The sequence below is a fragment of the Bradysia coprophila genome, assembly GCF_014529535.1.
Source record: "Bradysia coprophila strain Holo2 chromosome X unlocalized genomic scaffold, BU_Bcop_v1 contig_39, whole genome shotgun sequence".
In the NCBI taxonomy this organism is placed as follows: domain Eukaryota; kingdom Metazoa; phylum Arthropoda; class Insecta; order Diptera; family Sciaridae; genus Bradysia; species Bradysia coprophila.
In genome coordinates, this window is record NW_023503329.1 from 2,457,328 (window position 1) to 2,480,968 (window position 23,641).

General features: G+C 37.5%; 4 protein-coding genes and 1 long non-coding RNA gene across 6 annotated transcripts; 3 read left to right on the forward strand and 2 right to left on the reverse strand.

Moving 5' to 3' along the window:
- Window positions 1-596: 596 nt before the first annotated feature.
- On the forward strand, window positions 597-963 carry LOC119069786. Its single transcript, XR_005086409.1, has 2 exons — window positions 597-635; window positions 776-963. It is a non-coding gene; the product is annotated as an uncharacterized LOC119069786 (long non-coding RNA).
- A 1,111-nt stretch (window positions 964-2,074) lies between these two features.
- Window positions 2,075-5,675, reverse strand: LOC119069785 (GTP-binding protein Di-Ras2). Its single transcript, XM_037173927.1, has 5 exons — window positions 4,955-5,675; window positions 4,300-4,397; window positions 3,776-3,961; window positions 3,457-3,624; window positions 2,075-2,321 (listed from the first exon to the last, which is right to left on the reverse strand). The coding sequence occupies exons 1-5, from the start codon at window positions 4,992-4,994 to the stop codon at window positions 2,151-2,153; spliced, it is 663 nt and encodes a 220-aa protein (XP_037029822.1). The 5' UTR covers window positions 4,995-5,675; the 3' UTR covers window positions 2,075-2,150.
- Window positions 5,676-6,038: 363 nt separating this feature from the next.
- LOC119069789 (serine protease snake-like) lies at window positions 6,039-8,433 on the reverse strand. Its single transcript, XM_037173931.1, has 6 exons — window positions 7,829-8,433; window positions 7,507-7,571; window positions 7,397-7,438; window positions 7,074-7,333; window positions 6,854-7,011; window positions 6,039-6,262 (listed from the first exon to the last, which is right to left on the reverse strand). The coding sequence occupies exons 1-6, from the start codon at window positions 8,297-8,299 to the stop codon at window positions 6,098-6,100; spliced, it is 1,161 nt and encodes a 386-aa protein (XP_037029826.1). The 5' UTR covers window positions 8,300-8,433; the 3' UTR covers window positions 6,039-6,097.
- Window positions 8,434-10,209: 1,776 nt separating this feature from the next.
- Window positions 10,210-13,859, forward strand: LOC119069787 (coatomer subunit gamma). Its single transcript, XM_037173928.1, has 6 exons — window positions 10,210-10,368; window positions 10,439-10,569; window positions 10,632-10,803; window positions 10,872-12,701; window positions 13,222-13,407; window positions 13,480-13,859. The coding sequence occupies exons 1-6, from the start codon at window positions 10,332-10,334 to the stop codon at window positions 13,761-13,763; spliced, it is 2,640 nt and encodes an 879-aa protein (XP_037029823.1). The 5' UTR covers window positions 10,210-10,331; the 3' UTR covers window positions 13,764-13,859.
- Window positions 13,860-14,736: 877 nt separating this feature from the next.
- On the forward strand, window positions 14,737-23,057 carry LOC119069788 (amyloid protein-binding protein 2). 2 transcript variants are annotated; one of them, XM_037173929.1, is made up of 10 exons: window positions 14,737-14,939; window positions 18,995-19,398; window positions 19,477-19,704; window positions 20,579-20,680; window positions 20,747-20,852; window positions 20,954-21,215; window positions 21,285-21,433; window positions 21,496-21,661; window positions 21,734-21,891; window positions 22,563-23,057. In XM_037173929.1, exons 1-10 carry the CDS (start codon window positions 14,793-14,795, stop codon window positions 22,644-22,646), a joined length of 1,806 nt encoding a protein of 601 aa, XP_037029824.1. In that variant the 5' UTR covers window positions 14,737-14,792; the 3' UTR covers window positions 22,647-23,057. The 2 variants fall into 2 exon arrangements, with proteins under 2 accessions (XP_037029824.1, XP_037029825.1); XM_037173930.1 differs by having other exon boundaries at window positions 14,738-14,939; window positions 21,288-21,433.
- Window positions 23,058-23,641: the final 584 nt, after the last annotated feature.

Below are 23,641 nucleotides of genomic sequence, written 5' to 3' on the forward strand. Positions count from 1 at the left end.
TGATTTAAATTCGGTTACATCAATTTTTATGTCAAATTCTTCGTTCCGCCGAACTGAAACAAATTTCTCTCTGATTTTTGCTTTTTATCATTGCAGGGCATACTTTCGTGAAAATTATTGACGAAATTTCTGAAAATTCTCGAAATTATGAAAATTCTGGAATTTCAAAAAAATTCTGGAAAAATTCCAAGAATTCTCGAGTTAAGAATTTTGTTGGAGCTTAAATGCTCGAAGTTCTTTTGATTCTTGACTGAAAATCTCAAAAATTGCCAAAAAAAAATATCTGAAAATTGACCCTGAATCACCGTGAATCTCGATCTATTCTAGTTAATCTCAATGAAGCTCAACGAGAGCTTAAAACGTAAGTAAAAAAAAGTTCGTGAGCAAATGATTAATTAACCAATTGTTCTGCTCTACGACATGCACGTTTTTATATTAAAAATTCTTTAGGAGATTCGAGCTCAATCAAACAGACAGCCCTTTATACCGAACTTTCGATTATAGAACATAGACAATCACAGAAATAAAATTGGTTTTTCGGTCGAGAAATATTCAATATATGACGGCTGTGCCGGACATTCCAAGGTAAACAGGATGGAACCAATAAAATGTTCAACTGTGAGAGAATATTAAGAGTAAAGTGTCCATCCCACTCAACAAAAAGTACTTCGTGAGAGAGCCGTTAGAGAGTGAACTGTCAAATAAACAAAGAAAAAATTGGAAAAATTCAATTTTGTCTCTCACACTGAGTACTTTTTTGGTAAGAGGAAACTAGACATAAGTCAACGAATTTTCTTTTGTTCAATACCCTCAAACATCACTCTCAGTAAACACTGGATTTGTCTCCACTTTTGAGAGAATTTATTTCCATACAAACAAGTTGTCATCTGTCGTCATCATGTTTGTTTGTTTTTTTAAGAGACCTCACTAAAAGCCTTTTACGACCAATAACAGTTCAGTCTAGACCATCGGATTAACGTGACTTCCAAACCACCTCTCGAAGTGTGCAAATACTCCCTGAGGAAAGCCTACACAAACTCATTGTATTTGGTACGCCATGCAAGTCATTCAGTGCTTGCATCGTTACAACCACTAAATACACTACGTAACTAACCAAATTATAAAGTTTGAGTGAACTTTCGAATAAAATGCAAACGCTAGAAACATTCCGTGTGGAATTTCTGACATGGGAATTAAGCCCGGATAATTTTGGTGGATCACGTAACCACTGAGCCGCCCTCCTTTCTATCGACCATATTTTGACATTTCTCGGTTGATTTAGTAAAATTTGAATCAGAAATTAAGTTTGTTTTAAATGAGCAGAACGTAGGCTTTTACAACGCACAAATTATGTGCAAACGGTAAAAAACGTTGCGTTTCATTGTCATTTTGATTTAAATGTGGCGCACTTTTGTTTGAATTATGTTTGATCGTAACCGTTAATTCCACATCGCGTCTATATTTCTAAATTTCGAAGCCGTTCTAAACTAACACAAAAGAGAAGTTAGTCAGATATAAATATTATTGTTAGTCCATGTCGTACGTAATTCTTTTTTGCCCGACATTTCGTATTAAGATTAGAGAATTTTCTAAATTTATTTTTGGTTTTTTAATTAAAATTTCTTTGTTTTAAAGCTTTATTTCTCTTCAATTTGATGGAGAATGTTTTGCCTTTTTTTTCTAACCATTTCGTGTGAGTTTCTCTTAATTCTTTCTTCTTCTTGGTCATACACACAGCCTTTGAAACTAATGCAAATGAAGAGTAGGGGAGGCTTTGGAAAACCAAGGGAAAATGTTCTGTGACACCATCAAAACAAACATAAATTTAGTAATGACCATCCGCAAAAAAACCTGGTCTGACTGGAATGTAAGATTCTGGGGTTGATATTCTGCCGATTGGATTTTTTTGGTATTTAACAATGTGCGTAACGGATTGTGTGTGAGTGTTAGATTAAGATCAGAATATGTGTTGTGTTCAACAAGTTTATAGAAATGTGCTGCGTGTTTTTTTTTAATAGATCTGGTGGTACGTGTTTGGTGTGTTTGGTGTATGGGAGTAATAAAAAAAATTAAATTTTACAAATTTCCATATATCACTGGAGATAGATAGATAGAGAATATATATATATATATGTAGAGATAGATGTCCTTTACATAACGTGACATTTTTCCTTAGCATTTCCACTACTACCTTCACCGCCTTCCACATTTCCACCGCTACCACCATTTGATACGTCTTTCTTCTTTGGTTTTTTATTTTTATTCTTCTTACCATCTAATTGTAACGATATACTCCTTGTCTTTTCCATTTCCAACAGTTCCTGCAATTCGGAAACAATTTTTTTCAACGAAAATTCATTGAACAATATAAAGGGTGAAAATCATTTCAGAATCGACTATGGATTGTTATAAGAACTAGGGCTTACTTTAGAGAATTTTAATTCCGAAAATTTCGAAAATTCTGAAAAAATTCCGAAAAAGTTCCGAAAAATTAATTCAGAATTTTTCAGAACTTTTTCGGAATTTTTTCAAAATTTTCGGAATTTTCAGAATTAAAATTCTCTAAAGTAAGCCCTGACAAGAACGGTTCGGAACCTGAGCCTGAAATTTTCCATTTCGGGTTCAACCTGAACCGGGCGCGAACCTGAATCGGTTCGACTCGAATGTAAACTTTTACTTTGAGAAAGTCATAATAGTCTAACGCATCGCGTTGACAAAGAGGTACACGTCACTTTTGTTGTTGTCGCATGTGGAATGCCACTTCTAAAATTTTTAACCAACCTCGTATAAACGGTGGGATCAAAATATTCCAAGACGCCGCTCACACATGAACAGAGGTAAATTGCATGCAGTGCAAGAATAAGCACTGATGTTATGCTAGTGGTACAGACCTAATTCATTCGAACCGTAGCTTACTGCAGACGATTCACGATTAGGGCGTGTTGTAAACTTTAGAGAAACAAGTTGTTAACCCCCTTTTCATAAGTCTCCATGATTCGTATCGAGGAATCATGAGTCTCGGATACCTCTCTGCGGGTCACGACTCCTGACGGGACATTGTCGGTGTTAGAAATGTAGTGGGGGTTCATGTAACAATGACGTCACCAGATACGAATAGACGGTAAGTTAAGATAAGAATTGACATCGGGCCGTCATTGCCTCTTAGACGAAAATAAAGCGAGTTGACTTGTTGAACTCTGCGATTTCAAACTTTTGACACTACTCCTCTTCAGTACTATGCAAAAAGTAGACCCACACTAACATAATTACTGGAAGGCATTCGGAAGTACTGCTATATTACATGAGTATCGCGGACAATTTTTTGAAAAACTACTCACAAGGTTTAATAGTCACTGATTCGTGTGAATCGAGATATAAATCACCTACCAACAACTCTACTCACTCGTGTAAATATCAGAGACAATGAGGAAAAGTATTTCGTCCCGGAAAACTCACCTGAAACAATTCAGTAACATTTGTATTGTTCTTCGCCGATGTTTCCATGAACGAAACGTTCCACGACACGGCTTCCGCTTTGCCATCCAATTCAGGAACTTCACGCAGACTATTTTCATCACATTTGTTACCAACCAGCATCACTGGTATTTGAGTAATTTCCTGTCCCTAAAATACAAAAAAAAAAACAAAACAAATGAACGCATCCGAAACTATGGTCAATTGTGCCTTAAGCCCTTTCTTCAATGTGTCCATCAATAAAGTGGTACGAAGGCAGAGAGAGAGAGCCAAAACTGTATATATGTTGTCTACCACATACCTTCAGTTCTTTGATGAGACTCCATATGGGTCGCAGTTCTTCCAGACTTTGTCGTGAACATACCGAATAGACCAGTATGAAAGCGTGTCCTTTTGTGATGGACAGCCGTTGCATCGCTGGAAATTGATGTGAGCCAGTTGTGTCGGTAATTTGTAATGTACAGATATTTTTGTTACAGCTTATCACCTGTAAACGAATCAAAACAAAAACAATAAAAAAAAATCATTCTCTCATTTCGCCGTTTGCCCACACTAAATTGGCTATTAATACATATACCGCATCGGTGGTATACGCAGAACAGCAAAATCACCCCCACACACATGATGACCACACAACACATTCGATCTTATATCATACACACCCATTCAAAAAATAAATCGAAAAAAAATCACCAAAAGCCACATAAACACATAATTTCCAATCTAAATCCCTCCTCCCACCCCGATCACAAAATAATGTTCTGTTTTTGGCAGAAAGCAAAAAACTTTATTTTTAGATTAAAAAAAAAGTCAGCCCGCACTTACTTGTCTATATGTATCCTCTATAGTCGGTATATAACTCTCCCTAAATGTACCTTTTATGAATCGTAAGACCAAAGAACTTTTACCAACGCCACCAGCCCCTAAAAATAAATTTTGTGTTGGAACAACAACAAAAACGAACTTTTTAGAAAACAACGTTTCATGAGAGATTAGATTTTAATTTTATAAATAAAATTTATGTTGGTGCCAATCTACGGATAACACTCCCAGGAATGAAACTTAGAACACATTTTATTGTGGTTGCCTTAGCACATTTTTGATTTTTGTAAGTAACAACGACCTGTTTTTTAATTTTTCAAGAAATCGAAATTTCGGCAACATCGACTTCTGTTCCTTTATAAAATAATTCAATTGCCGGAACTCGGTATTACATAGTATCCAAATGGTATTTTATGAAAATTTCTATGTTGAACCGATTTTAGGCAATTGCCTAACGATAAATATATTTAATAAACATAATCGATGTTAAATTTCGATTTCTTGAAGAAAAAAGCTAGAAAGAAAGAAATAGTCAAAAATGTACTAATCGGCGACAATCAAATATGTCCCAAGTTATTACATGACCTGGGGAGTCCAATCAAAAAAACCATCAAAACCGAAGAAGTAACAGAAAGTAATATCAAGAAATTCAATTTACCAAATACCACGACTCGATAATCATTGCTTTGCTCTGGCATATCGTTTATCACTTGTGGAACCACACAGGAGACGATTTTGTCACTTTTGGTATTGTGGACACTTGTTTTTCTGATTAGCAGAAATTTCTCGGTTAATTTTCTCACTTATTTCGCTTAAAATTTCAACAACGATTTCTGGGCATTATTAATGAAATCAGCTGTTTATGTCCTTTCGACTGATTTGATGGTGATCCGAACGGTGTCATATGCGACAATTTTGGGGTAACATAAACAAAAGTGGAATGCGAGCACCACACACACTTTTCACCCCAAAAAGCAATAACTTCTTCTGATTAAATTTAATGTTCAGTCATTCATCGATTGGTACACATCATTCAATCAATTCAACGGAATCGGTTAATTTCGTTCGTTTGTTTTTTTTTTTTTTAATTTTTAATTTAAAGCATGTTTTTATGTCGATATTTTGTTCACAATTTGTTTTAAAAAATATTTCTTTGGTATAATTCGCTGCGGTTTTTTGTTTAACATTTTTCGCACTTAATCTTCAACAAAAATAAACTTTTTTCGTGTTCGATGTGATTGTGTGGACGATACGTCTGATATTATATCATTTTCATTTGATTTTGATTACATTTTTGTAATAAAACTTTAAAATAAAAACAACAAAAGGCATGAGAAGAGAATTTTTCGTTCTTTTTTTTGGCGATTATTAAAAATATTTTGACAGATTGAATTCATCATGTTCTGCATGAAGTTTGTCGCGGTCGAAATGTGCAAAAGTACGCAGTCTTCAGTTTTGAATTCGTTATGATGTAAGAGTAGAACACGTTCGATTGACATTAATAATGATTAAAAATCAGGTCGTCCAGAATTAAATCATCTGATGGTAAATATTTTCAATGAGCGATCGCTAAAACTCCGTATGGTCCATGTGACAATATTACACAACCATCCAGTGCAGTCACGATATCTCCATAGTGTAACTCTGTGAGCAAAACAGAACCATTTTCAATCATGGACGATGAATCTCTATGGAAAATGACGAGCATGATATCATACAGATGACGAAGATGATGGACAGAAATGAAGTAAAAGATTTTTGTAGTAAAAAGTTTTGTTGTTTCCATAGTTTATTGTCGCAATCATTTCCAAACAATACTTTCAATCCAGTCCAAATAGTGAGATACTCTCGTATACACACCCGGCTGAATAGCACACGCTTTACCAAACGATGTGATGCCGATGATGTCATAGACAATTTGTCTTCCGTTCATCCTAGTCACACCAATCGGCCCGCCTGAATCGCCCTTTAGAGAATTTGTTAAATTTAGAATTGACGAAATGTTTGACAGGCCCCCTATACCTCAAAGCATAAAGCAGTCAACATGGTCTTACGGAAAGTAGCTTTCACAATCACGTCAACCGATTTTTTAAATTTTTCCACCCACTAAATCATCACTTTTGTGATATCACTGTGGTGAACATTATAGTTATCATTTCCTGATATTACCCCATGCTGTGCTTACGTAATATGTGACCGTTCCCAAAAGTAGAAAAAGTATTTTCAACGGAGAAGGTGCAGGCCTGACATTAATTGCCTGACATGAGCATCGATATAATATACTGTAGACAATGAGACACGAAGAACGAAATTCCGGAAATATAGCACGCATACAAGTGCAAAAAATACGAATCACACACAAAACGAAGAGAAAAAGGAAATTGAAATGAAAAGTTTCAATTATTTTCAAATATTTGTATGACATTATTTCGCGCGCTTTCTCAAAACGTAAGTCACGTTACACATGCATCCATGTGATCTTTCCGCATAAAGTTGCTTTGACATTACTTATCTACCCTATATTATATCGATGGATCTGAGTAATGATTTTTTTTACCTGACAAGTGTCTTTCTCTGCTGCAGAATCTCCAGCACATAATTGACTATCAATTATTCCAAGGTTCAAGGAACGTTCATTTTGGTATAGTGTGCTGCATTCACTATTGTTGAGGATTTTTAAGTCAACTTTCAGTAGTTCATTGGATGCCACTCCACCTTGATGTGTTAGATGTTTTAGTCAGTATACAACATTAAAACTGAAATCAAAATTTATTTACCATACTCTGTGTGACCATACCCAGTAGCAATGGCATCAGTGAAATTTATTGCATTTTCTTGCCACAAACAAGCTGGACGCACTTTCCTTGTAATGCTGGCCCTCCGGTTCAATTTAATCAATGCAATATCGTCATACAGCATTTTCGGCACATAATTCGGATGTCCGATGATTGATGCGATACCGAAATCCTGGGTTAATGCTAGTATGTCGATGTCAATGAGATCTTTTGCACCGATTCGTACAGTATCCGGCGGTAATCTTAATACAAAAATATTTCGTAAAATGCACAATTTCCTCGGTAGTCGGTTTAATAAAGCCTACCGTCCGATGACACAATGTGCTGCAGTTAAAACGAAGTTATGACTGAAAGGGTTTTAATTTGAAACATTTTTTTCTAAATCCAACTAGTCTCTTTCTTTTAATGGACTAACCTAATGAGTGTACCTCCACATCTCCAACTGATGTTTTTGCTTTCGTCTGTCCATCCAAGTGCTGCCTACATAAACGAAAATCTGTCATAAGATTTTAATATTTTTCTGGAACTAAAGTTTTCTTTTCGCTACAAACAATCATCGGGCTACCTTTGCCGTTTACAGACCGGTAATTCTTTTGTTCTATGTAAATCCAAGAGTTTCATGAAAAGAACATTAGACAGAGAAAGTGTATCGCTTATGCTTGTCATCCTTGTCGTTAAATAGTCAGCAAAAGATAGATAGTGAAGAGCTAACAGATTTGATTATCGAACAAACATACCATATGCGGGAACTCCCCATATGACGTCACTTGCCCACCCACAATGGTTGTACGAAATTGTACTGGAATATTTCTGAACGGAAGAGACAACGAATAAACATCTTCACATTTCGCAACACTCTTCCGGCGCTTGACTGAATTCTGTGCACCACGATCGGGATCATCATCCGTTTCCGTTATAGTGTCATTTCTAAACAGATCTATGAGTGGCAAACTAGTGTGAGTTAGGCAACACACAATCGGCACTTGATTGTCAAAACGGCATATTGTCGGATTGGTTCCCAATTGATATTCGAACAGAGCACCGGGACAGTCGTTGACGCATCGACCGACCGTACCGTTTATAAACGTACACGACGCGAAATCATCTGATGATTTTTCTGATGGGAAGGCAAAATCATCTGAATATAATTGTAGCGTTGAAATTTGCACGGCACTAAGAAACAACACGGCTAGGTCAATGCGAAACATGTTAGCTGAGCGAATGAATACAACTGGAAATTCTAAATGAAGACGGTGTGCGTGCAACGTTTTCTTTTATTTTTTTTCTCTTCAATTTGTTTTGCTCTTTTTTTTAAATAATATGCGGTGAAAAACCAGTTGTATCAAATGACGATGACGATGATAAAGCAATTAAGGTGGGTATGGTATATGGTATATCAGCATCGAGATGCATTCGCTTACCTATAAACTTTTTGAGTATGTAACCTATAATGTGCTATGATGGACTGAATGTTCTCTAGAGGCTTTTCAGTTTTCCACAATATCTTCTGAGACATCATATGGCCGATGGGCTCAAAATTCATTACTTTTTACTAACTTTCAGGGAAACAAAGTTTATTAAAATCGGTTATCGTAGTTCCCGAGATGTTGTTCGCGATATGAGCAATCATAAAATTTTTTTAAATTATGTTTGACTACTCATTACATGTCTGGATTTGGAGACTGACCTTCTCTATTACGTAGATTTTTTAAACCCTTTTACCATCTTTTTGACGATATAATACCTGAACATACGTCAATGCGAGATTGAAACACGTTCTATACACACAAAAAATATTGTTTTTTATTACATTGATGACTTAGCCATTACTCATGTTTTGCTCTAACTGGAAACCCCGATTAATATAATCAAAAATCGCAAACAAGTTCAAGTTTTCTATTAAAAGGTCGTTTCGACAGTGAGACTTCATAAAGGGGGACTGTTATAGTATAGTATAGTTATAGTATAAGTTGGCCCATTTTTGACCTTCTTTGCAAAACGAAGTGGGGGAGGGATGTCATGAATTCAATAAAATAGCGTTATTACTGCTCCATGAAAGATCCAAGATCTATCCAATTACAGAAAAATATAAAGTAAAATAAGTCTAGACAGTAAATTTCGCATTTTTGCACTATTTGAAGGTCATGCCCTGTAGATTTTCACTCGAAGCCGAGTGTGACATACATGTATCGTGTGCTTAAAGAAGAATTTATCACTAACGAAAGTTTTAGTTTTCGTCACTGAGTTGATAAAAACTACTACTTTATTTGACATAATCCATATTCCACTACTGTGTTGGATGCTTTGGTTCGACTCTGGCAATTGGATTGTTTTTTTTTTTTCACGACAGAGTAAAGTTAACCAGGCAGGAGCGCTGATTTGACTAGAGACCTGAATAATCTAGTAATCCAATATTTTTTGCGAACAAAATTTTTCAAGTGTCAGTGTTCATTTGAGTTCATTTTCATTCAGTGTATTAGGTCCATTATTTGACGTTTCGAAAATGAACCGCTCCTGCCTGGTTTATTTTACTCTGGCGTGTTTCTTTTTAGATAAATATGTGCACAAGTTAATTCTGATTGTTTAAATGACGATTCATTGCATTGTAGTTCACCACAATAGGTAGTAAACAGATTGTGAGACCGTGCAAAATGCATGAAAAATGTCTGAAAATGATTGTTTACATCATGAATGAAAAAAATTTGACAGATGACTTACACATTTTCTGTCAAACTTTTTCAATCATTTTGCATGGGTCTGTTTATAAAGTATTGTTCATACATTTTTCACGAACTGTGCACTCATCTTATGTGTGAAAATTTACATAAATTTCGTTAAATAAGTAAATAATTTCTTCAACTGTCGAAGAAGTGAACTTATCCGCATCCTGTGAGAACCGACGTTCGCTGAAAACAACTTATTGTTGAATTTGATAAACTCATTCCCGATCACTCAAACCACACCGGTCAACTAGAATGGAAATATGCTTGAAATATGTTGAACCGATTCCGCCCATTCAGTCCAGTTGCGCCAACTTATCATTTTCATGACAAGATAATCAAATATGTGGAGAAAAGTACGCATCACAGAAAAGTATACCAACTTTGTAGAAACAATTTTTTTTTATGGATTTGGTACCATACCAGATTCTTGTGACGTGTCTGTCAACACAAAAATTATTTTTTGAGTTTTGGTCAAAGGCAAAATATCGACAAGATTATTCACAAAAATTAATCAGAAATGAGCTTTAAACGGGATAAGAAGGAAGAGGAATACGGTAACGTGTTGACAATGTTAAGAAATTACTGTCGCAACTGGATTAGCAAATGTTTTGTTTGGTTGTTTAGGTGGTGGAAATCCATTTTCCAACCTGGAAAAAACTGCAGTTTTGCAAGAGACCCGAACTTTTAATGAAACTCCAGTTAATGCCCGAAAATGCACGCACATCCTGACGAAAATTCTTTATCTAATGAATCAGGTACGCGTTCTGTACAGTCGGTAAATTAATCAGACTAAAACATGCTTCAATGTTTCCGGTAGGGCGAACAACTTGTATCGCGTGAGGCAACCGATTGCTTTTTCGCCATGACCAAATTGTTCCAATCGAAAGATGTTGTGCTCCGTCGTATGGTTTACCTTGGCATTAAGGAATTGAGTTCAATAGCCGACGATGTAATCATCGTTACCAGTTCCTTAACCAAGGATATGACCGGTAAGAAAACCGAATCGGAATTTCGGTCGGATGAGAACTCGTTGAACAAAAACAATAAATCTTTCCAGGCAAAGAGGACCTGTACCGTGCAGCAGCGATCCGAGCCTTGTGTAGCATTACTGACGCAACAATGTTACAGGCTGTTGAAAGATACATGAAGCAGTGCATTGTTGACAAAAACTCATCCGTATCTTGTGCCGCTCTAGTCAGCTCGCTTCGTTTATCGGCCGGTTCCAGTGATGTGGTTAAACGTTGGGCAAACGAAGCACAAGAAGCTCTAAACAGTGACAACATTATGGTCCAATATCATGCGCTCGGACTACTGTACAACATTCGGAAGACGGATCGTTTGGCCGTGTCAAAACTGGTCAATAAATTGACCCGACAAAGTCTGAAAAGTCCGTATGCCGTGTGCATGGTCATTAGGATTGCTTGCAAATTGATCGAAGAGGATGATCAGGCTGGAAATTCGAACAATGAAAATTCGCTTTTGGATTTCATCGAGGCTTGCTTGCGCCACAAAAGCGAAATGGTTGTTTACGAAGCGGCCCATGCCATTGTCAATCTGAAGCGTACAAGTGCTAGGGAACTGGCTCCTGCCGTCAGCATCTTACAATTGTTCTGCGGCTCTCCGAAAGCTACGTTACGCTTTGCTGCCGTTCGTACAATGAACAAAGTAGCCATGATTCATCCAGGTGCGGTGACCGTATGCAACTTGGACCTCGAAGGATTGATAACCGATACCAATCGCTCTGTTGCTACATTGGCGATAACAACGTTACTGAAAACTGGTGCTGAAAGTTCGGTCGAACGGTTGATGAAACAGATAGCAACGTTCCTTGCTGAAATATCTGACGAATTCAAAGTGGTCATCGTGCAGGCCATTCGAGCTTTATGCACAAAGTTTCCGCGAAAACATTCGATTCTCATCAATTTTCTGAGTCAAATGCTACGCGAAGAGGGCGGACTTGACTATAAAGCCTCCATTGTCGACACTATGATCAACATTATCGAGGAGAATCCCGAAGCCAAGGAGGCCGGTTTGTCACATCTGTGCGAATTCATCGAAGATTGTGAGCATACTTCGTTAGCCGTTCGCATACTGCATCTGTTAGGCAAGGAAGGACCATATTCCCAGACACCATCGAAGTACATTCGGTTCATTTACAATCGTGTCATCTTGGAAAATGCTACCATTCGCGCAGCGGCCGTCTCAGCAATGGCACAGTTCGGTGCATCCTGTCCGAATTTACTGCAAAACATTCTGGTGCTTCTAAACCGCTGTAAAATGGATTCGGACGATGAAGTGCGCGATCGGGCCACCTACTATGCGACCATATTGCAGGTGGCCAATCCGAATTTGAAGAAAGTGTACATCGTTGAACGACCGGCACTATCCGTTCCAATATTGGAACGTTCCCTCAAAGAATACCTAAATGGACCATTCGAAGAACCGTTTGACATTTCCACCATACCGACCACCGTTCACGTCCAAGAAGAAACCACCAACGAGGCAATGATCATCACAAATTCGTCAATTTCAAAAGCACCGAAAATATCACGCGAAGAAGCCAATGCCGAAAGATTGTCGCAGATACCGGGCATCCAGCGACTAGGTCCCATTCACAAGTCGTCGCAGAGTGTACAGCTGACCGAAACGGAAACCGAGTACACTGTTCAATGTGTCAAGCATTGCTTCGCTCGGCACATGGTGTTCCAGTTCGATTGCATAAATACGATGCCCGATCAGTTGCTTGAAAATGTCAAAGTCGATTTAGTCATACCGGAAGGATTTATTACCAGAGCGGTGATACCGTGCCCGAAGTTACCGTACAATGAAACCGCTTCCACATATGTCATTGTCGAGTTTCCCGAAAGTTTGGCATTGAGTTCGTCAGGTAAGAATTTTGCGTTGCTTTCATGCCATCGTCGTGATTTAGCCTGGAAATTTCGTTTCGCTCAAAATCATTTTTTAACGCGGAAAATTTATCACCTTTGGCTTAGTCTGAGGTACAGACAATGTTCATGAGAAATACGTAGTTTCTTCAGGTCATAGAACAAAATCGGGAAAAGATGGCACGTAAGGGAAACATGTGTTCGAAAAACTCTCGAGGCTCAAACCCTTTTAAGGGTAAAAGTGTCCCAAATCTTGAATGTGTTGAATGGAAAGCAGTCAGCCGTGCGTTTACCGTAATTTTTTGCTTTTGAAAATTTCGACTAACGAATGACTGAGACAATGGACGGAGCCTAGCTTAAGCCGCTTGTTTTAAATTGTTACATCTCTTGAGTCTTCGATTCCGAAGAATTTTTGCTACTTTCAAGAATTTAGAATAGTTTAAGCCTGCCTCACAATGGGAATGATGGCAATTAAACTAACGAAAGTGTCCAAAGATACAAACCATTTGTTTATACCCACAGCCACATTCGGTGCAACTTTAAAATTCTTGGTCAAAGATTGTGACCCGAATACCGGATTGCCCGACTCAGAAGAAGGCTACGACGACGAATACATGCTAGAAGATCTGGAAATAACTGTGGCCGATCAGATTCAGAAAAACAAGAAAAGCAATTTCACAGCATCCTGGGACTCTGCAGCGACTGAGAGTAAGTGATCGTCTAAATGTGCGACCTCTTTTTTCTTACTAATTTCCGTATGCGCTTCCGTCTATTGATCAGATTGGGTCGAAGTGGAAGACACCTATGCACTGTCCGCCGTCAATACACTACAGGAAGCTGTGAACACGATTCTGAAATTTTTGGGCTTGGCTTCGGCCAATATGACGGAAAAAGTGAACGAAGGTGTGCACACTCACACCCTGCTGTGTTCGGGTACATTCCGCGGTGGACATGATATTTTAGTGCGATCGAAATTGGCATTATCCGATGGCGTAACTATGCAACTAACTGTTCGTTCGACGCACGAAGAGGTTGCCGAATTGGTCACATCGGCAATTGGTTAGTCTTCTGTTTATTTCGTATCTAATTTTCCATTTTGTAATTTATATTCGTCTAAAGACTATATGCGTTGAATAAAAAGAAATCAGTTATCTTGAGGACGGGCTGCGTTTCTTTACCGTTGTGGCCTTTTTTCGACTTCTAGAAGTGAGATGCAGGACAATATTGGGAAGAAATTTTTCTTAATTTTCCCGAAAAATATTTTTTGCAAATTACGGGAAATCTTCGAAAATGTTTTCTCAAAAATGCCTGCTTAAATGGGTCTTAAAAGGCGTTGGTGGCACATGGATATCGATTAAGAGAAACAGATGAAAAATAAAACTTTTGTTTTCTATCGGCATAGCACTGCCCCTAGCATTACCATTAGTATTAGAATAGGCTTTGTACTTCTTTCGTTAAGACAAAGGTCATGCTTTCTTGGTGTGAATTAAAACACACGACACATGCAAGTGCACACGCATACATGTATCAAAATTTGAAGGCTTTATGAGTGTTAATTCTCGAGGTGATGCTATTGTATCAGAGTAGTTTTCTGATGATAGCTTGGGTCTTTCAAAAAATTGCAAAGATGTCATTAGTTGTTGCAGTTACTCGAATCAGAAACAAATTTATTGTTTAGAACATTGAAAGCGGATTTATAAATAATTTCCGTGTTTTCATCTACAGGTCAACATACATTACACATAGTTAGTAAATGTGCCCTGCCTATAGATCTCAAAGATTGAAAACCTGTGTTCGTATCAGTTGCAACCGAGGTTGCAACGGCCTGAAACTTACTTCATAGTATTACACGACGCGGATACAAAAAACGGAACGAAATTGTCCTTGAACGATAAGGGGTGTAACTGAACAAGAAACTTTTTTTTTTGAAAAAAAGACAGCGAAATGTGGAAATTAAATCCTATTGTAAGAGATGGCGCGCACATTACGAGTTTTTTGACAAGTCGTGTAAAAAAATTACTGTTGTTCTTTGACGGCGCTGCGGTTGTCCATTCTGGTGCTCTGTTCTCAGCTGTCACAAAAAGGAAAAAATCATGGCAGCGACCAAAAATCCAAAATTGTTGTATCTACAGTGTTTAAAAGTTTACGCGAATATTGTTCCCGAAAAGTTACTGAATCTGACGCACAATGGATATTTGGAATTATTGCCGCCCATGGTTCTGCTTGATATCTTCACCGAGGTAAATTACACAAACTTTTCCCGATTTTTTTAGAAAGTGTGTTCTGTGCAGAAATATCATAGTAAATTGACTTGGTCTCTACTCCATCATGTGTTTGTTAATTGTCACGAATCGCCTTCTGTTTGTTTTAAAATATGTGGATTTTGTATTCGGATTGGCTAAGTGTTTTTAACCAAATATGTAGAGCCATAATTCATTCATTGTGGTCGAAGATGATTCATAAATGTTAGGGTTCACAGATAAAATGTATTTGTCACAGACCTCCATACAAAATGCAAAAGAAAAACGAAGGAAGAAAGAGTTCACAGTTTGTGCCATTGTTTTGTAAATAGCTACTGAATCAGAACAGCAGAGACTATTTCCAATTGCAAATTATTTTATCGGACTAGAATCAATCGGTTTTCTGATAGGAATTTTATTTTTTATTGTTTGCCGTTTTGTTTGATCTTCTTCTTGTTTTGTCGTTGTGTTGTTGTTGTTATTATTATTATTGTGTCAGTGTGAACTACACATTGAATTCAGGGTCAACTTCTTAATTGTCTATAAATGCTAATTATGAGTGTGTATGCGTCTTACGTAAATTTTATTTTGACGAAAAAAATTTTATCTTAGCTCCACCATCCACGGTACGCACTAATCCAGTTTAAAAAAAAAACTACCTACCTTGCATTCGAATATCATGCCAACGAATCTACTGAAGGTCGTTCGGCGATATGTATATTATAAGGTGCAGAGAGTGAAGCCAGACTACACGGAAAAGATGAAATATAAAATTCATTTCCGGAATCGAGATGTATTTGCAAAACTGTGGAAAGAATTTTGCGTATTTACGAGTCTGACGTCAGAAATATTTTCCATGTTGGTGTTTCGTCCATTTCTAACATTCACAATTACACTAGGAACATTTTGACACTTTTGGAACGTACACAAGTGGTAGTATAGGGCGGGAAAGGTCTCGGTCCCTGAACATCCGTTGATCCTAATGACGTCTGTAGTTCCATTGCAGCCACTTCACACAAAAAAATAAAATAAAAAGTAATGGGGACGGAATAGTTATTGGTGCAGGAAGTATCTAGGGTGCCGCTGGTACAATATCGAAGGTAGACGTAGACATATGTTGGTAATTTGTCTTCCTTTGATATTGTAACAACCTTTGGGGTTGTTGTCGGAACTCACTACATCCTGGATAACTACTGCACCAGTAACTGTCCCGTTCCCATTACATTTTGATTTTTTTTTTCATGTAGCAGCTGCAGCGGAACCACAGACGTTATTGGGATCGAAAGATGCATGTTCACTGTTCTCTGTTGTTACTCTTCTTTATCTGCGAATCATTAAACTAATTTCCCGTAATTCATCCATCGACTGAGTTGGCATTGTCGGTCATTCACCTAAGTCCAGTCGCGTTTTAAATTGCGATCTGTGGTTCTTCTTTAACGTCACAGACGACAGGAATTAGTGTCAAGATCGATTGATTTTGAAAGTTTTGTTCTGCTTGACGATGTTGTCATGTAATTATCCATTGGCAAAGGTCGCGTATAGAGGTGTGCACCGCCGATTTTACGCCGGCGCGCCGCCGATTTTTTGCTACATTTTCGGCGCGCCGCCGCTGAAAAATAATAGCTCACGCCGCCGCCGCCGCCGATTGTATTTTCGTCGCGCCGAAATTTTATACGTTTAGTGCTTTCAGCCATTTTAATGGACGGCAATGTAAACTTAAATTGAAAAATCTATACAAAAGTGTATGCCTGAGTACAAGGTCTTAGCAAATGTTTATCTCTCTTAATTTATAAGTCAGGTTTCTATATGCTGCTATGTTTCTATATGCGTAGAAAGGAGTTTTTTGTTAAAAATTTTTTGTTGGAACTTTGGGTTTTTCTTATACTTGCACTGTACGACGGTGATTTTATTTCTGATGCTACGATAGGGTTATCTTCGAAGTAGCTTTCTATAATGTATCCTATTTCCATCAGTAGACGGCAAGTGTTTTATGCAAATTTGGATACAACTGAGGATGGTCAGATCACGCTGCCCTGGGAACGTAATCGATACCCGAGGTCGAAACAGCATTTGTCTTTTCTGTATCCTCACTTAACGTGAACCCTTGGGTACGTTACTCTATTTTCTGTGCAATGGAATGGAGCGTGGCAGACGGCAGACGACATTTCTCTTATTGTCTGTTGATGCAGGAGGAAGAAGAAAAAGAACAAAATTCAGTGAATCAGTCAAAACTGGGTGAATACTACTGTAATTGTAAAGTGGCAAACTTAAGACCTTATGTGGAATTTGGGTGGAAAATGGCGCAAATTGCATGTTTCAGGAATTTATAAAGTGGAAAATCTTTCCGGTTTCAAGTTTTTTCGTCAAAAGACGAGACACGGGTATCTTTATTTTCAATTTTTAGCTGTTTTATGTAAAAAATTTGGGAAAAAATAATTTTGGCGTAGTCTATACACTTATTACTTATAAATTTAAGTTTATCTAAATCTCTTATTTGCGGAAACCTTTTCTACGATCACACTCCTACATCGAAGATGGACTAAAGGAAACGGGAACGGTTATTGCATAAATCGAAAGATAATAGTAGTGAGTTTGCGTAAATGACATAAATTGTAAGTTGGAAATAAGAAACCTGCAGAACATCTAGTATGAAGATGTGACTTAAAATTTCCAACTTATAAGTTGACTTATAGCTTATATGTCATTTACGCAAACTCAGTAATCATTCTTGGATTCATTAAATTAGATGTTTTCAAAATAGTAGGTGATTGTACAATGTACATTGTACACAATATAAAAGGTGAGATACGTCTCAGTTGATTCCCATTGTATAAGTGGTTGATACTTCAGATTGCAAGATAATAAGAATTCAGTGTTCGGAAAAATGATTGCGCACGCTTTTTCAAATGTTTTTGCATTATTTTCGAAAGTTTAGATTTTTTGTAAATTTATCGGCGCGCCGATCGGCGCACCGCCGCCGACTATAAATTTCTCCCGGCGCGCCGCCGCCGATCCCTTACCAGACGGCGCACCGCCGCCGACAATTTTAAGATCGGCGCACACCTCTAGTCGCGTATGCGGAAAATAAACTCAATATTCGCTCAGCAATGGTGACTACATTGGGATACTGACATTAAGGAACCGTTTCTGTTATCACATTTTTTTTTATTGTCGTAAGCAACGTTCCCAGCCAGTGAGCAAGTGTGTTGATCGAAATTTTGCTGAGTTTCAGTTTCCGATGAAAATGAAAAAAACTTTTTTTTCCATTGCATTGAATTGAAATTTTTGTTTTATTCAACTTTCCTCATTATCATTGCTTCGGCATGTAACCAATAAATTTTATGTTACGTGAAAGTCCACAGAGAGTGCTGTGGATCTACACTTGAAGGAATATATTTAGAACCAGTCTGCATTGAATTATGGTCATGATTTCCAAATTCTGTTAGAGGAGACAAGGGAAAATGATTAATTCAATGCACCTCCACTGCTTCCTGGAGAAATCTGAATCTGAATGTTCAACCTACATTCCGAGTATACCTTTTTAATTGTCAAGCCCAATAGTTGAGGCTTCAAATATATTTTTTTTTTAATAATTCGGCTCTGCGAATATTTTTTTTTACTCGATTCACACCGCCATCTGTAAAGTTAGATATTGTGTATTGTGTCGAATCAACACCTGTTTTTCCAAAGCTGACATGCTTGAGAAGAACCAAAGAAATTTTTGATTGAAGTGAATTAATGATAACATTGAACAACATTTAAAAAAAGACTGCCAGTCCCATAGAATCCATAAGGGACGAGACTTTATACAATTCGAAAACTTTTCCAAATAATTTGCAATTCTTCTTTGAAAATGTTCAGCCACTGAGTGAGATCCTTCAACAGATTTGCCATTTTTTTTAAAGTTTGACAATGGTCTGTGTTCTTGCTCCAAGTAAACTTAGCCGACAAAATAACAAATCTACTAGTAATCTGTCGATCTGCATTTTCGTCTTTAATGAACATCAAAAATGTTCGCAAGTCAGTACACTATACATAAAACACTCCATTTTCAGATGTCCACCGTGGAAAGTCTACGGGACGCACTGCTAGCACAATTCGGAAACATAAACATTTTTGTGAAACTTTTGAAATTCGGCGGTACGAAATTAAAAATGTTTCGCTGCTTCTCGGTGCTGTCATCCGGTGGCCGGCCAATAACAAACGAACTAGTCAATCAGTACAATGAACAGTGCGATTTTATGACACTCTATCACCATCAACAGACTATACCGTATGACGAGGAATCGGCTGTATGCATCGAAAATGGATTACGAGTTGGTACATTTCTAGCGGAAGCCGGTTGGCTACAGGAGAGTCTGGTTGTCTTGGATCGTGTACTAAGTATCTTGAATAAGTTAGATACCGATAAGTTAGAGACATACGAAATACTTTTAATCAAATTAGACTGTTTACAGAGGTGCGTATACCGTAATGCGTGCACGCATGCAAATTTGATCAGAAAATAATTGTTCGCTCATTTTCGTTTTATCGTTAGACTTCTACACGCACAAGCTGGCATTTGTTGTTTCAAAAAGGCCAATGTAACATGCGCTCTTGCTGAGCAAATTATCAAGAAAATTGGAGAAGATAAGATTCCTGACAATTTAATGGCTAGTTTATACACCAAAGTATCCGTGCTACACTACAGTAGGAGTGACTATAATCAAAGTTACGAGTGGAGTATTAAAGCGTTAAAACATTGTTTTCAGCGCACACCACACACGTAAGTAAAATTTTATTGTTTTCCTTTTTATTGAGTTGTGGTCTTGTTGGTAGTCACATTGAATCTTTTCGGCGCACAGGCCGGACTAGCTACCAAAAGACCCTTCGGGAAAATCGGAATAAGGTCCGTAAAATTCGAAAAAGGCTCATTTTTCATGTAACAATTGAAAAGACCCTTCGGAATAGCCCGAACTCCCAGTATGACCAGTCCGGTACAGCAATCTGCTCTGTCCACTGTTTGAAGTTAAACCAAAATATGCCTTGAAGATACCAGAATTGGTGGGTTTGTTGCTTGCTTGTTTGTTTAACTGTTCTGAAGCCTTAATGATGTCTAAACAAAGTCCAGCGACATGCGTCGAACATCGAACAGTTTGACTAACAAAATTACTCTGAGTGGGTGTGAAAAACGAATTCTTTCGTTCTAGAAATCTCCCGCACCTCTTTGTCACGTAAGTCTAAGTGAATCTACTTTGATTTAGCTAAAAACTTCTTGAGAATTCTTCTGAAATTCAAACTACTGCTGAACGAATCGACCATAAAATAGGTGGAGTTTAGGTAAACTTAGTAATACAACCTGACTTGACCTTGACCTGAAATTTACATACTACCATGGGATCTACAGTGCCTCCTTTTTCATGTGCGAAAAAAGATGAATTGCCCATGGAAAAATTTGGCGCCCATTTAAACATTTCTCCTGACGCCAAAACTGTGAACTTATCAGGTTTCAGATTAATTCAGATCAGGTGAAAACATGTTCCAAAAACAGATTGGGTTGGTGGAAATGCCCCGGATAATAGAATCAATTGAAAGTCGATCCCATTTAAGCAATTAATCAGTCAGCCTAATCGGAAATTCTATTTCTTCCATCCCTTCAGCATTACGATCGATGTATTCAGACAAGCTGCCAAGTCCTGTGTGCTCAAACGATATTTCAGTAAAGCGCATTTACTGATCCAAGAAGCAGTACGAACCGCCAGGTAAAATTGCACATCACTTTTACACGGTGAATGGAATTATTCAATTGTTTCTAATTACTGTCGCAGGATTCATTTAGGGAAGGACGATTCGAAATATGCGGACGCTTTACTGGACTTTGGTTTCTATTTATTGAATGTAGACTCAATCGTTCAAAGCGTCGATGTGTACAAAGTACGTAATGACTGATGATTATTCACAGATAATTACAATTTCCACGGAAATCTTTCCGAGAATCTCTTGCTTTACTTAACAAACCAAATTCCTCCAAACAGGAAGCGCTTGAAATCAAACAATTCATCTTTGGTACACGAAATTTGCACGTAGCTATTGCGACAGAGGACATGTCCTATGCACTATACGTAAGAGATTACAGTACCGGACGATTTCAAAACGCTCTGGACCATGTGGAAAATTCAATACGAATTTTAAAGTCAATCGTTCCGTCGAATCACCTAATGTTAGCATCCGCCAAACGTGTCAAGGCGCTGATACTGGAAGAGATCGCATTAGATAATTCAACGGAGGGTAGTTTGGGTACGTATGAGTTTAAACAGTTTTTTTTTGTCACTTTTGGCCGAATCTTTATCCAATCGTTTATCACGGCAGATGTGCATCCACTACTTCTACACGCCGAGGAGTTACATCAATCCGCTTTAGACTTATCGTTGAACGTATTCGGCGAAATGAACGTTCAAACTGCCAAACATTATGGTAATTTAGGCCGATTATACCAAAGTATGGCCAAGTACTATGTGAGTTTTGCGTCGCGTTTCTTTGTTCGTTTTACAAATTTACGACGAAATTTACTTATTAGGAAGCAGAAAATATGCACAAACGAGCCATAAAAATTAAAGCGGACATTTTGGGAGAATTTGACTATGAAGTAGGTTTATCAATTGGACACCTTGCGTCACTATACAATTACCACATGAAAAATTATCAAGAGGCTGAACGATTGTATTTACGAAGCATTAACATAAGTGAGTTGAACCTGGATCAGATGCTTCCAGATGGATCGGATTAATGTTGGATGTGTTGTTCCCTCAATATAGGTCTCCGTTTGTTTGGCGAAACGTATTCTGGTTTAGAATACGATTACCGTGGACTGTGTTACGTGTACGAACACTTAAATGATACCGAAAAGTATTTGGAGTACGCACTTATTCTGGACACATGGAAACAACTGAAGGAAGATCAGAATCGTGTAAATGTATGTGTTGGTCATGTTTAGTATTTTTCTCGAACAGATTTTTTTCGAAGTGAACGAGTTCGCAAAAAGTGGCCATAATTCTAGATGTGTATGACAATCTCTGCAGTTTGTTTCGGGCTCTGACCTTACAGTTCCGATTCTCCACTGTGTAGTGTATAGCATGATAGTTTCGGTCACTCTTTGAAATTAAAATGTTTCGAACAGTAAAGCCAATCGTGTCGTGAACAATCTCTGTAACACTCAGAAATTTAATCAAAAATCGAATCGCTGTCGAAATTGACTCCTTGGAGTGATTTCTTGAAAAACAAAGCGAATGGTTGCAGGTTCGACCGAGGCAAAAAATTCATAAAATCACTTCTTAACTTAAACAGTTGTGGCTCCTAGTGCAGACCGCGTACCAGATTCAAAAATGCACCAATGGATAATTACAGTTCTGAGTTATCCATAGACACCTTAGTCGACCTAACCCATGGTCAGGACTTGGAACATACTATAAGCACTTGCACTGGTCACTTAAAAATGATTTTAGCAATTGAAATGGGGGACAATTAGTATTCACAATGCAATGTTAATTATGATAATCTTTCTGTCTGATGCGCAACAAACAACTATTAATGAACTCCACACTAACCAAAACAGAGAGTAATAGCGAAGAATAAAATTCTTTCCAGAAAATCTCATACGAATCGAAAGTGGACTCAACCATCGATGACATAACGAAGCAGTTTTTCAATATTGGAAAAGACGTGATATAAAACAATTTCATTTTGTTCGTTCGATAGCCGTGGATGATTCGATATAATATATATTATAGCATCTGGGTTTCTGGTCGTGTTGAAATTATTAACTCGTTGTTTGGAACAATCAATTTTTTTTTTTCGTCGCTGAAAATAGCTTTTTCAATTGAATGTTGACAGTTTTTATGAAAATTTTATTTAAAAATTTTTTGGTCATTAAATTTTAGCTGAAAATTGTTTGAAAAAAGAAATGAAAAGCAGAAAAAAATCATCGAAAAATTTATGCTTTAAACAAGAAGAATACAAAAATAATAAAGAAATAATAAATGTTTCGATTAGCCAAGTGTGTTAAGTAGTGATACTAAGTTAATTGTTCAACTGTAAATAATTTCCTGAAGACAATTATAAGTTTATGGCTTTTTTGAAAGTGCCCCGAAAACCTGAGTGAAATTTCTAAATCCCTAATGCAAAACCGATGGTCCAACGATGGTTAGGAAAACTAGAATTACCTTGATGTATTAGCCCTCCGTAAGTTTTTACATCAGATTGGAACTTCTTGATGCTCGTTCATTCGGTCTAGCTTGAATGATAGGAGGAGAGTTGGGAATGAACGTTTTTCTTGAGAGTCTGGGGATTTTAATGGGAAAAGAACGTGCAGGAAGGCGTTTCCACAGTCGAGAAGAAGGCCCTATTTCATCGTGCGAGAGAATCGAGACAAGACAAGAACATGGGGCTTGCCATATTGCATGTGGCAAAATACGAAAAGAAAATTTTCTTTTAAGGCCAAGAATATTTGCGAAGTCAAACCTAAAATGAACGTGGGGATCTGGATAATCGGTTGAAAACCGGGAAATAAAGTAGATGAATCTAGCAGCGTGTTTCATATCGTTAAAGCAAAAATCGGCTTTGCCGTAGAAATGCTTCCAACTATTCCATGTAATATTCAAAAGGATAGGAAAGTTCAGGGAAAACTTGAAACTTATTTTTTTTTTATTCATTCAAGTGTCCCGTTC

Bases quoted from the DNA above. Each gene is read 5' to 3' on its own strand.
- LOC119069785 (XM_037173927.1), bottom strand. From the start codon at position 4,994: ATGCCAGAGCAAAGCAATGATTATCGAGTCGTGGTATTTG. The intron at 4,398-4,954 runs GTAAATTGAATT...ATTTATTTTTAG, and splicing joins TTATCGAGTCGTGGTATTTG to GGGCTGGTGGCGTTGGTAAA. The intron at 3,625-3,775 runs GTATGTGGTAGA...TTTGTATTTTAG, and splicing joins GTCTCATCAAAGAACTGAAG to GGACAGGAAATTACTCAAAT.
- LOC119069789 (XM_037173931.1), bottom strand. From the start codon at position 8,299: ATGTTTCGCATTGACCTAGCCGTGTTGTTTCTTAGTGCCGTGCAAATT. The intron at 7,334-7,396 runs GTAGGCTTTATT...TTTTGTATTAAG, and splicing joins GCACATTGTGTCATCGGACG to ATTACCGCCGGATACTGTAC. The intron at 7,012-7,073 runs GTAAATAAATTT...TAACACATCAAG, and splicing joins GTATGGTCACACAGAGTATG to GTGGAGTGGCATCCAATGAA.
- LOC119069787 (XM_037173928.1), top strand. From the start codon at position 10,332: ATGAGCTTTAAACGGGATAAGAAGGAAGAGGAATACG. The intron at 10,369-10,438 runs GTAACGTGTTGA...TTGGTTGTTTAG, and splicing joins TAAGAAGGAAGAGGAATACG to GTGGTGGAAATCCATTTTCC. The intron at 10,804-10,871 runs GTAAGAAAACCG...AAATCTTTCCAG, and splicing joins CTTAACCAAGGATATGACCG to GCAAAGAGGACCTGTACCGT.
- LOC119069788 (XM_037173929.1), top strand. From the start codon at position 14,793: ATGGCAGCGACCAAAAATCCAAAATTGTTGTATCTACAGTGTTTAAAA. The intron at 20,853-20,953 runs GTACGTAATGAC...TCCTCCAAACAG, and splicing joins AAAGCGTCGATGTGTACAAA to GAAGCGCTTGAAATCAAACA. The intron at 21,892-22,562 runs GTATGTGTTGGT...AATTCTTTCCAG, and splicing joins AAGATCAGAATCGTGTAAAT to AAAATCTCATACGAATCGAA.